Source organism: Molothrus ater, chromosome 1 (assembly GCF_012460135.2).
Source record: "Molothrus ater isolate BHLD 08-10-18 breed brown headed cowbird chromosome 1, BPBGC_Mater_1.1, whole genome shotgun sequence".
NCBI lineage: Eukaryota > Metazoa > Chordata > Aves > Passeriformes > Icteridae > Molothrus > Molothrus ater.
This window is the reverse complement of record NC_050478.2, coordinates 43,515,184-43,527,489: the sequence shown is the minus strand read 5'-3', so window position 1 is coordinate 43,527,489 and position 12,306 is coordinate 43,515,184. Positions and strand designations below refer to the sequence as shown.

Sequence of the window (12,306 nt, the reverse complement as noted above, 5' to 3'; positions counted from 1 at the left end):
GAAATGAAGACAATCTTTGTTTCTATTTCTGCACAAAATTTAAGCAAGAGCTACATTTTCAAAATCTTTTCTATGAAGTTAGATGTTTATGTACTTCTACACTGTTTATCACAAGGACTTCCTTACAAGTACTCTTATTGCTGAGTATAATACTGATACAGGTGCATAAATGTCAACATGGTTAACGCAGAACAAATCATGCACTTTAGGAAAGGCAAAGACTTGGATGAAAGCACATTACTCAACCATTCACAGCACAATGCACCAAGACAACTGCTTCAGTCTTTTTAATAAAGGAATTCACATAAAAGCAATGATCTTATTTGGGAACAGCTGTCTTACCTGAACGAAGGCAACTGTAACAACAATGACTATTGCCTGCAAGAGAACAGAAGTGGGTGAGATAAAAGCATTCCAAATGACCATGAAAGAAAGCAATCATATTTGATTTTGCTCAGTCATAGTTGTTACTACATATTAACAAGATGATTTGGAAACAAACTAATTTTCTCATGCTCAAAATCACTCTGTATCTCTCAGGTCTGTCATAAAAGCAATGCCATTATCTATTTGCACATGCTTCAGTGATGTCCAAGAATGCATTAACCTGATTTTACTAAAAATAAGATTAATATCTAGATAGCAAACTTGAAAAACTGCCTCTGCTTCCTGTTTCTAAACAGTGAGTAAGAGACAGCAATGGAAAGAGACCCATGACACAAATAGAAAAACTGACTGGTGTTTTCTGTGACCAGAACAAAGGTGTGTTAACTACTATAGGGCATCACAGATGTGGTTTCATTCAAATACCAAGATAACACAAAGACTAGATAAAAGGCAGCAAGCTGAAGAACCAGTCTGGAGCCATAAAAGATTCTAGCAAGAACAAGAGGAGGATGAGCCTCAGAAACTGCACAAGGCACCCACAGAGTGAAACAGGACACCGGGCACAACCCAAACAGACAGGATGTCAGAGATCCCAAACAAAAAAGCTAAAAAATGTTGCTTATTAGGAAAAATCCAAGATAAGTACTAAGGCCTCAAGAGCAGCCTTCATAGTCCCCTCTATCACATACAATTCTGGTTGCAACATTCAACATAAACATTACAGGGCTTCCAAGCATGTGATGTGAAAGTGAGCAAATGAAATAAATCTATTTCAGGAAACAACAAAGATCAGAGTTCACTATAGAGCAAGTCCCATCTTCTCCTTCAATACACTCTCATATTTAGTTTTGCTACATTAACTGAATTTGTTACTCAAGCTGAGTTGTTACACTGATTCCTTCCAGAACTGCAACACAACAACCATTAATTAAGCCTTTCAAGTACACACAGCAACTACTAAAAATAACCAAGATATTACCATTTTGCAAGTGAAAAACTCTCTGGAACTCTTGAATAAATCCACATAAAACCACCTTACTTGTGATAGTAACATTAGCCTCACCAACTGAATATGAGGAAATAACTATATATATTTCATCTTTCCATGGAATATTTCCACCACAGCTGCATGGTTTTTGGAGGCTATATTATACTCCACAGACCACACTACCTGAAAAAGCTTTGCATTCCTAGCCTCACATCAGTCTCTCAGCTTGTGTCTGTGTGTAATGGCTTGCATTAAGAAGCCAAATGGAAAGTATTTAATGAATTTATTTTTCTTTTAATCTTCATCAGTTCCCAGTCCAGGTCAAGAAGTTTTACATTTGTACTAGCAGAGCTAAAAGGATGGCAGAAGCAGCTCAAGACAGCAATGCCACCAAAAGTAATATATGCCATTGATCTTTAGCAGCAAATGAGTTTTGTTGCCAAGGCTCTGAACACAATGCATAGTCATAGAAAAAGTGCACTATCATCTGAAAATGAAATAAAACAAATGTTCACTTGGTGATAAAGTGGGCATTATTGATAATAACAAGACTAAATGGTACATGTTAGTCAGAAGTTAGACAAAACCCACAGCTGATACTTTTAACTCAATCACACTTTTTTGCTGTATTTTAAGATATTTCTACTAATGTTCACAAGGCAATTAAGAGATTTCTTCCCAGGCTCTAACAAAGAATGCAGAAATTACTCCTCTCTTACACTAACTGTCTTCGTCTTTTCTCATTGCCTTGCTCAGAAGGGCTAAGAAATAGAATTAAAGGCAATAACCAAGGGGAAAAAACATGAAATAAGTCAACTTTCAGCCACAATAATTAAATATATTTCATAATACAACAATTTACCTACATCCAACTTAGGAACACAACAAACTATTCCAAACTAACACTACACTCAAATTCAAAATTGCAAGTTTCATCTTTAAGAGGTCACACAGCTTGTCTTTCAAAGGCAATTATTCTCTATAAAAAATTAGAGGCGCTAGGAGCAAACCTCCAGTTACCCTGAGTTATGTACAAAAGTAAAGTCAACACAGAAAGTACAGAGGCGAGAGAAAACAGAAAAAAACCCCAGCTAGGACGTGCCTCTAGTCATACAGAAATCATGATTTTCAGTCACCACCTATGACCCCTAAAAGGTCAAAGGGATTACAGTTTTCTTCTCTGTGCCAATTGTAGTGACAAACAGTTATGAGTACTATATTTGGCTCACTAGTTTAGCACCCTATTTAACTGCAACCTTCTACAAAAATTTATTATTTCAGCTTCTATCTTTCTTCTGTGATTTCTAGACAGTTCAGGTTTTACTTCATGTTTTAAAAGATTACATCTTTCAAGTAAATTCACAGAAGGTTTTTGTTGGCTTCAATTTGAAATTAAAGCATAATTTTAGATTAAAATTACATAGAATACACCAAAAATTGCTTCTCTGAACAAATGCCTAAAGACAGGCATTTTACCAATAGAAAAGATGCAAGAAGCAGCCAAAAATTATTCATAGATGTATTTTGATATGTATTGCTCTCAAAGAACACAAAAAAACCAAAATCCAGTCACGAACTAAATGGATTGAACGATAACACACAAGTCCAACTCAGTAACTGCAATCAAGTGATACCACCCCACACTGGCACTCTCATGATGCTGAACACACATGTGGTCACACATTCCCAAGTACTCCCAACCAAGACAGAATTTTAATTGCTTACCACAGTAATACTGACAGCATCATCAAACTGATGCATTACAACACTGATGACTGCAGATGCCAGGAGAAGCATAATAAGGGGATTTTTAAACTGAAATGAAACAGAATAGTAATTCAGCCACACTCTTGACAGAAAGGCCATTTTACCTACCCCCTCAGAGCACACCAGATCTATTTTTGAAACATATTATTCCATTATTAAAATATTTATAACCTAGCAGCGCAAAGAAAAGCTAACTCTACAGTTCAGATGCTTACTTGGGGCATTTTCTTTTAAATATCAAAGACCTTGAATAGACTGTATTCAATATGTAACAGGAAGAAAATGTTTCTTACATTTCTTGATTCACATTTTAAATGCAAAAGAATAATCTCCTATAACTGTTTATACTGTATTCAAACATACAAAAAGAAGCCTGAAATACATTCAAAATGTCTTAGAGGTAAAAGACTGATCCTGTTCCAGCAACTGATCACTGTTAAGGAAGCAATATATTTCTTAACTTTCAATTCATGATTTCTTCTTTTACAAGATAAAAGTTTTCCTTTTAGATCATATGATTTCCACAGTTTTTTAAGGCTAAAACAATAAAGGATCTTTCTTCTATGACAGCTAGTTGCCAACGTGCTGATTTTTTTGAGAAACAGTATAAAAAAGAACATTCCTACAATTCAGTTGAAGAACATTCCAAAAGCAGATCTGATAAGCACACTCAAAGCAAGCATGAATCTTAATACATCCCATCTAAAATAGTCCTGGGCAATATGCCTTAGAAGTGCTCTGTTGTATCTGAGTAATTGACCCTACACACTTGAAAATAAAGCATTAACGCCAGAGTACAGCAGGATGGGATGTGTTCCCACCACTACCATCATCAGAGCACTGAATGTCTTTTTAATCTCTCCCAAGGAGCACAGAGTCAACCACAGAGTGCAACTTCAGGGTTGCACTGCAGCACAGCCAAGGTGCAGCAAACACAGACCAAAAGGTTTACCATTACAAATGCATTAGAAGAATCCTCTGTGCAAATATCTTGTATAGCTGGGAGGCGGGACGGGTAGGCAGGAGAAAGTAGTGACACTTTCACATCAGATATGTATATATGTATTTGAGATATATCACACTGGCAAGAAACAAATTCACACTTGACTCTTGCCAGTTCTGCTCAACACAAGAATCAAGGCTGGTCCCACCTCCACCCTCAGATCAAAGGCAGCGGTTTTGCTTTTAGAAATTTCCTATCAGGTTCTTCATATTTCACATTCCATTTAAATATTTACCAACGGTCATATGCATTGTTCTCTGATCTTAGTACAACTCAGGACCAAGTTTGACTATAGGGAAGTTTATTCTGCTTTTCTAGCCCTCAGGCTAGTTATGAATGGCACCCTTTGGATACCTATGAACATACATTTAAGAACAAATCACAATCAAAACACTATGATGTTTATAGATACAGACCTAAGTAAAAGCTTTTTCAATAGGTAAATTAGATATAAATTTTAAAAGCTGTAGTTTCCCACTCAACTAGATTTTTCCCCTACTTTTATCAAAATATGTCATGTATACAAAAGCTAAGCAAAAGAAAATAAAGAGCAAAACGACTGAAAAGTATTAAAACCAAAAAGCAAAAAGGACAAAAATCTTCACCTGGGATATATATTTTTTCCACAGTGGCTCATCTTCACTAATATCAAATTCATTCCATCCATGGAATGCCCGTCTATGACAAACTTCACAGTTTTTTAAGCCATTCTGAAGATTAGCCTATTAAAATATGCAAAGATTGAAACACCAATTACACTGAGAAGCTGGGGTAAATTCTCACACCCAAATACACAGCCTTCGATTATACGAATCTGGGCAACATCAGAAAGGCAAGCTTGGAACTACTGTTTGTACTAAAGTAACAATTATTTTAAACTCTGGCAGTATTTAAGGAATTCAGTCAAAAATTCACAGAAGAACTACGGAAGCAAATGTTGCTTCACATCTGTAAATGACTGCTGGTCTTTCCTGCAAAAAACTCTACAACAAACCAAACTGTGGACATCCTTCAGGGTCTTGAGGGTGATGGCAGGAGTTCAGTGACTCAGCCAAATGACTGCAATAGCTTCAAAATCTTGAGTTGTCAGTGACCAATATTTATCATGGTGTACTCCTCAAGCAGTCAAGCATACAGAAAATGAAAATAGACCATCTATCATGAAAATTAATCCAGGCTGAATGGTTCATAAATCTGTCGATGGGTAGCTTTCTCAGTCCTGTTTCTCCACTTAAGATGGAGGCTACCAAAATAAATTAAGAACATTAAAGATTCCTTAGGGAAATGGAAGCAATACAAAAAGAAAAACCCAGGACAGAATTTTATAGCAAGATTGACTCTAGGATTTTTATTAACAAATTGCAATGTTCAAAGCAGACAAATCCAAACATTTTCAAATTCAATCTCACTCCCCCTGCACATGTCCAATTTTTTTTTAATATTAAGAGATTAAAGCATTTCTAGTAACAAGTTAAAAATCAACTTGCTTTTAGAAGCAGGTAATAGCTAACATGAAACTGCATGATAATGCATCAACATTCAATTGCAAGATCTGTCCTTAAGAAATATCACACTTATTGCTTGCTAGCATCAGTATATTCTTTTGATATGAAAAATTTACTTACTTGCAGAATACTTGCTACTTCATCAACTGGCAATTCACTTGCTTTTTTTGAAGACAGTACAGGAATCATTGTCTCATTGTCACCATCAGGGATTTTTTGAAGACGTGCAACCTAGAAACAAAACCAAAGTCTGAAGGGAAGGAGAGTGCTAATGTTTTATTTTAAACAACACATGCCAGAGCAATTAAGTATTTAAACCATTCAAAGGCAGTTTTTTATAAACATTGCACTTTAAAAAAATCTACAATTCATCTTATTTTCATGCAGTTACCACCTGCAATAATAAAACACAGGACATGCAAGTGAGAACAATAATTTCTCTCATATGTTCACTGATGGCAAAGATCCTAACAGCAAAATAACTTAATAATCCTTTAGCTCATTATCATCAATATCTAGTCAGAAAGTCAGCCCAGATAAATTTCACTTCCTGCTCCTACTTTCTAGTCATTAATGAAGGTGCTCTAAGCAGGCCCACTTACATTTTCTTGTACATAAAAAAGGAGAAACACCAGTAAGAAAACCTCAAACAAGAGTACAGATGCAAGTGAAACCATAAAACTTGACTACAGTACAAAAGCTTCAAATCAATGCCATAAAAAGTAATGTTTTCTGTAATTTTAGGAAGCTAAAATTTTGTGAACTGCAGAAGAACGCAATAGCAACACTGATTGCATAGGTCAGCACTGCTTTGATATTTAATGAAACTTCAGAGTTTCTGATTTTTGTTTACATGAGAAGCTGGAGTGATACTCTTCCTGCTGACTGTCTCACTGCAGCCACAATTAATACTTCATGCTGTACAGACAATCCCCCCACCATTAACTGGAAGAGACCTAACATGCAAACATGCAGACCACAGAAATGGCTTTCACATTGTACTTGCACAGAATTTCAAGTGGCAGGTTTATGCTTTAGAAAATAATTACTGCATTGTATATAACTCCTCTATGGGTGCTGAGACTTAAAACCTGAGTACCTAAAGGTGACAACACATTAAGAGATTGCCATACCTTTTCTGGGACATAAAATGCTGGAATCTTCATTTTCTATGTTGCACACTGTTGGCCACGTACTCTACTATTGTAGCTCATTTTCCTAGTAGCTACCCAACACCAGTTTTGGGCAGAAAACTCTTAAGCCTAAGTGGTGCTCCAAAACAAGCCCACAAACATGTGACTTTGACCAAAGTGATTCCACATTCTCAACAAAAATGCTGAGCAACCATGCCTTCCCAGTACGGGCAGGCAGAAATGAACTGACAGCCATTACAAATTTTAGTGCTGAGAAAAATCTTTTTCCCTGTAACAACTGACATCAGTGCTAAACACAAACAACAACTCCAAAAGAGGACATAGGTCATTTCCCTAATATTATCAATTAGGGCTTCAGGTAGTCTAATAATGTTTTTAAAGATTATTTTAAGAATTTAAATATTCTTAAACAGAAATGTTAAGGTTCTCTAAGTGACCAGGTTTATTTTCAAAATAAATCTTTATTAGCACAGAACTACAGTGCAAAAACAAAGCTTATTTTGACAACCTTTTTGTGACAGACTCAAAAAAGCCAGTCATATTGAATGTATTTCAATCACATTATCTTCCACTTTTACAAAGAACGCTGTACTCTATGTGGTGGAAAAAATCTACAGAGAAAATCTGATATAGAATCAGAAAGAGAAAGGCTCAGAAAGTCTTTTTATAACCAGCTTCTTTCACCAGAGTAGAATTACATATGGTACAATAATTCTGCGTGGATCTCATCCAATTTCTAAAAACCCTCTACAATCTTTATAGATTAAACTACACTTGCAGTTCAGAAAAGAACAGCTTCAAATGTCTAACCCTGACACAAATTACATTTCAATTGCTTAGTCAATGAGAAATCAATCACTATTCTCCTCACAAAATATAAAGTATGTTACACCAACATATTTAGGTCTGAAAAACAGCTGTGCTTGCTATCTGCTGGACTGCAGTAACTATATTCAAGCAAATGATTTTGCTTTTACTATGCATCTTTTACTTCCACAAAACTAGAAAAATTATTTATTCTATGATGTTGGCAAGTGCTCTCTACATCCCTTTGCACTGCTGCCCACCAGAGATCTGGGCCTCCACAACACCCTTTAAGGTACCCAACAGAAGCTATTCCCAGAACCACAGTGCTCTGGGTTGGAGACAACCCACATACAGCAGAATTTCTTTCCATTCTATGCTGCAATCAATTTTCCATCATTCATCGGTTCATACCTTAAAATAGTTCAGTATTTCATTGCAGGCCAAGTTTTTTTATGGATAAAGAAAATATGGACTAAGAAATGATACTGGCCAATGTCAGGTATTGGATACAGGCAGCACATACATCACCATTGAGGCTTCTATGTCTACAGCTTTCCATTCCCCACTTGCAGCTGATTCCACCAAGGAACAAAGCAGCAGGATGCTAACAAAAATACACCACTGCCTCAGGAAGGGCTTTTCTTGGACCACTTCCAAGGTACACAGCATCATTTCTAGGCCAAGAAATATGCATCAATCATACGACCATGGAACTGTGACCAAAGGATGTTTATCAAAATAAATACAAAATAAACACAAATTTGTCTGGAAGGCTTAAACTACCAGAAATTCAGAGTTCCCTTCTCTTTTCTCTGAAGAAAAATCTTGTCAACTAGTTAACAGCAATGTGTTACTGTTTCTTCTTTCTTATAGGCGACAAGAGCCTACCTAACTTCCTTCTACCATGACCAATATGAAGTACCAACAGCTTACCTCTGGCATTGCTTTTCTCAGCTTAGCAGGATGAGTCCATTATCCATCAGTAGGGCTCACTGACATCAGTATATTTGCACAATTATTTTTAAGGGCAATTTTAGCTCTTCTTGCTCAGGAAGTGAAAATGGAAGGACCCATATTCACACCAAGAGCGGTCTAAAAATCTAGAACACCCTCATAGCAAAATCTATTTTTAGACAAACTGGTGACCAGAACACTTTGGCTAATTAGCTAATATAAAGCCCTTCAAACATTATATAAAGCTACTCAACTGACCTACAAGTATGAAACTCAAAAGTAGGAGAGAAACAAATCTATAGAGAACAGCAAAAATGAAAAAAAAAAATCCCAGATGTTCACAAAAAAGAAATTTAAGTTGAGGTACTGAAAGAAATTCTAATTCTTTGAGATTCCTTCTGAATCTTCAGGTCCATCTGAAGAGCTCACTAAATCTGTCTGAATCTGTCCCATCAATCCCTGTAAAACTGAACCCCTTTCAAGCCATACAAGTACTGCAAAGACCTTTCAACTCATTTGTAATGATCTGCCTGTAAGATTATTACTGTGTGAGCAGTCAGTGACCCACATTCAGGTACGTGATTATCACAGATCCCGTGTGATCATTACTGAGTCATGCTGTGTCCAATCAATAGCACAATTAATGAATGTCCACCTAATCAATGTGTAACTAATCAATGTGCATTTCATTTTAAGTATGTGTACAGTGTGCTGTCTTTCCCACTTGAAATATTACATGCACCTTGCTCAGCTCAGGAACTGCAGTTTCATTGATGAGGTAAGGATATTAGAGCACTTTGTCCATGGGATGCTTCAAAGCTCTGATTCCAGACCTGACTACCATTAGTGATGGATGACTCTGCACTGTAAAACCCCGTAACAGTACTAATGAACAATGAGTAAACAATATCTACAATGTGCCATGCCCTGACCAGAGGTCCTTCCAAAGCTGTATCATGTCAGGATTCACAGCATTAGAAAGGGTATATGATTTTATACCTTGTTATTGCCTTTCCTCAGTTATTAGAAGTGATCTGCTTTTCGTGCCTTTCTTTACTGGGATCCCAAAAGAATAAGGACTTCCTCACCCACCATAAAAATTAGGTTTCATTTTTTAATCTACCTTCCCCACACTGAAAAAAACCAGTAGTGTTCAACATAATAAAAGGTATTTCACTGAACACCAGACTGAAACATACAAGCTTCCCATTTCCTGAACTTTCTATATGATCAAGCTATGTGTGATATATACTGAAAGGTTTAAAAAGCTCAGATCCTACAAAGCATGTTCTTCTCCAAGTCTGCACAATCCAGAGCGTGGATAATAGGTGCACAGAGGCAACACAGACACCCATGCATACAGTAAGATACTTAAATATCAAGTATTCTTCTGTACTGTCTGGAATCCTGAAAACACACAGAACTAGAGATAACTAGATGTCAATGGCACAAAGATCTGACTCTCCCTGTGGATGCACACAGACTTTGGACACAGTTCCCACTAGGCAAAGACTCCTGGCTGCAAAATGCATCTTTAAGGAAAAGACTACCCAGAATGGAAGTAATCATTTTTTTCTGTCATTTCCATCAGATGTGAAGAATCACTGCAAAATCCTCTCCTGCTGATTAGGACATTGTGGCTAGAGGTGTTGGAGATGCACATTTTTAACTGTCTTCTTTAAAGCAGAACTATCTTATCTCTCTTAAGCTATCAAGCTCTCTATTTCAATAGATCATTGCTCAGCATTACAACAGTGATTCCACAGAGTCACTAGCTAACAATGCCCTTAAAAATATCTATCTCACTAGATGTTTATGCCATCTTTCCCTCCCCGTCTTGTTTAGAAGGCAAAGTGCTTCTGGAACCTCAATACAAGTCCCAGCCACGGAACCATGGCCAAGTGATGACAAGACACAAAGCAAAGCACACACACACAAAAAAAGGCATTAGGCACACTTAATAGTTACAGTAAATCCTAGACCAACTGTACAGCCAGAAGCAAACCCCTGAAGCAATAGCAGGATTCCACGAGTGGAGATAAGGCAGACAGGAGCACACAAAGAGCCCTCAGACCATTTTGAAACCAGCAATACTCAACATGGTTGTGACAATGACTTGATTTTATCTGTGAGATTCCACTAGATTTTAACAGGAATTAAATCTCCAGAGAAATTAACCACTACTGCTAGCAGAAGAAGCAGGCAGAAGCAGCTGAGTGTGGCACACAGAGATTTAATAAAATAAATAAAACCCAGTGCAATCAAGTTCACAAACAATAAATGCAGTCAAGCTACATATTTACCTTAAGTAAACTCTGATTTTTACTGTCTTATTCTTGGCTTTTGAACTAATTTATTTATACTTAAATTCTGTGCATAAAATTGGAAGATATCTTGAGAAAGGCTTTATCTTTACAGACTGTTTGTACCTTGTGTGTGATTAAATCATGAAGACCAAGTGTGATTGGCCAGCAACTTCTCAAATGAGCCTCAAACTCTACTCAAGTACAGTGACTGACCACAGAGCCCTGTAACAGAAGGCTTGTAGGAGATGAGTGAGGCTGAAGCGCCCACGAAGCTCAGGAAATAACGCAGGGTGTGACAAACCACTGCTGTTGCAAAGAGGCTGACTTGGCCTCTACACAGTGGGACAGGAGGGTGGCCTTTGCTTTGGATAAACACCTCAGTCAGCTGAGTGGATCAACTGGTGGTGTGAATGTTTCTCCCCAATTTCATCAAAAGAATGCTAATGTCTGAGTTTGCATCCCCCCCATGCTGGTCAGGCTCACATTGCTTAGTGACCACATGCACTGAACCAAAAAATTTCAGGAGCACCATATGGGGTCTCAACCCCACCTGATCCTTTCTGGTGATGAGGGATGCCCAGCATGACAATGGTGCATATATTACAGAGACAGGAAATGGGAATCACATTGGTACTGCAATTGAACTGTGTATTGAAATGCCTACATTTTGCCAATTACAAACTTATAAAATATACTGTAAACATCATATGCATGTGTGCTTCCGCTAAACGAAAAAACCCACATAGCATCAACTATCTTCAAACACACACATTTGATATCACAGAATCAATTAGGCTGTAAAAGACCTCTGAGATCAGGGCCCAACCTATGGCCAAATAGCACCATAGTGACTAGACCATGGCACTGAGTGCCACATCCAGTCTTTCCTTAAACAGGGACACCTCCAGGGACAGTGACTCCACCACCTCCCTGGATAGTCCATTCCAGTATCTAATCACCCTTGCTGGGAAGAAATTCCTCCTAATGTCCAAGCTAAACCTCCTCTAGGCATGACTTGAGGATATGTCCTCTTGTCCTGTCATGAGTTGCTTGAGAGAAGAGACCAACCCACACCTGGCTACCCCCTCCTTTCGAACAGTTCTAGAGGGCAATAAGGTCTCCCCTCCTCCTCCTTTGCTCCAGACTAAACCCCAGCTCCCTCAGGTGCTTCTCATAGGACTTGTGCTTCAGACCTTCACCAGTTTTGTTGCCCAAATATTCAATGTTGCACCCTCCTTATGTGGGTTATCTAAAAGAACCTGGTCAGAGAGCATTAAACCCTGACACATACCTCTGTGGGAAATAAGGCTTTCAGAACAAGAAGGGCCAACACTTATTTGACACAAACACCCACCCACGACCAATTTGCAAAAAGAATGTTTTGCTTGTCACTGCAACGAGCTGTCCCTTCCCACCCCACGAAAGACTGAAGTCT

The 12,306-nt window shown here is 37.7% G+C and overlaps 1 protein-coding gene across 5 annotated transcripts in view; it reads right to left on the bottom strand.

The window, feature by feature from the left end:
- Window positions 1-12,306, bottom strand: part of ATP2C1 (ATPase secretory pathway Ca2+ transporting 1) — a 61,658-nt gene that overhangs the window by 24,630 nt on the left and 24,722 nt on the right. For all 5 annotated transcript variants that reach the window (XM_036400889.2, XM_036400913.2, XM_036400904.2 and 2 more), the window contains 4 exons: window positions 5,771-5,881; window positions 4,751-4,867; window positions 3,101-3,190; window positions 343-378 (listed from right to left, as the gene is read on the bottom strand). In XM_036400889.2, the coding sequence (XP_036256782.2) occupies window positions 343-378; window positions 3,101-3,190; window positions 4,751-4,867; window positions 5,771-5,881 (354 nt within the window). The remainder of the gene's footprint in view (window positions 1-342; window positions 379-3,100; window positions 3,191-4,750; window positions 4,868-5,770; window positions 5,882-12,306) is intronic.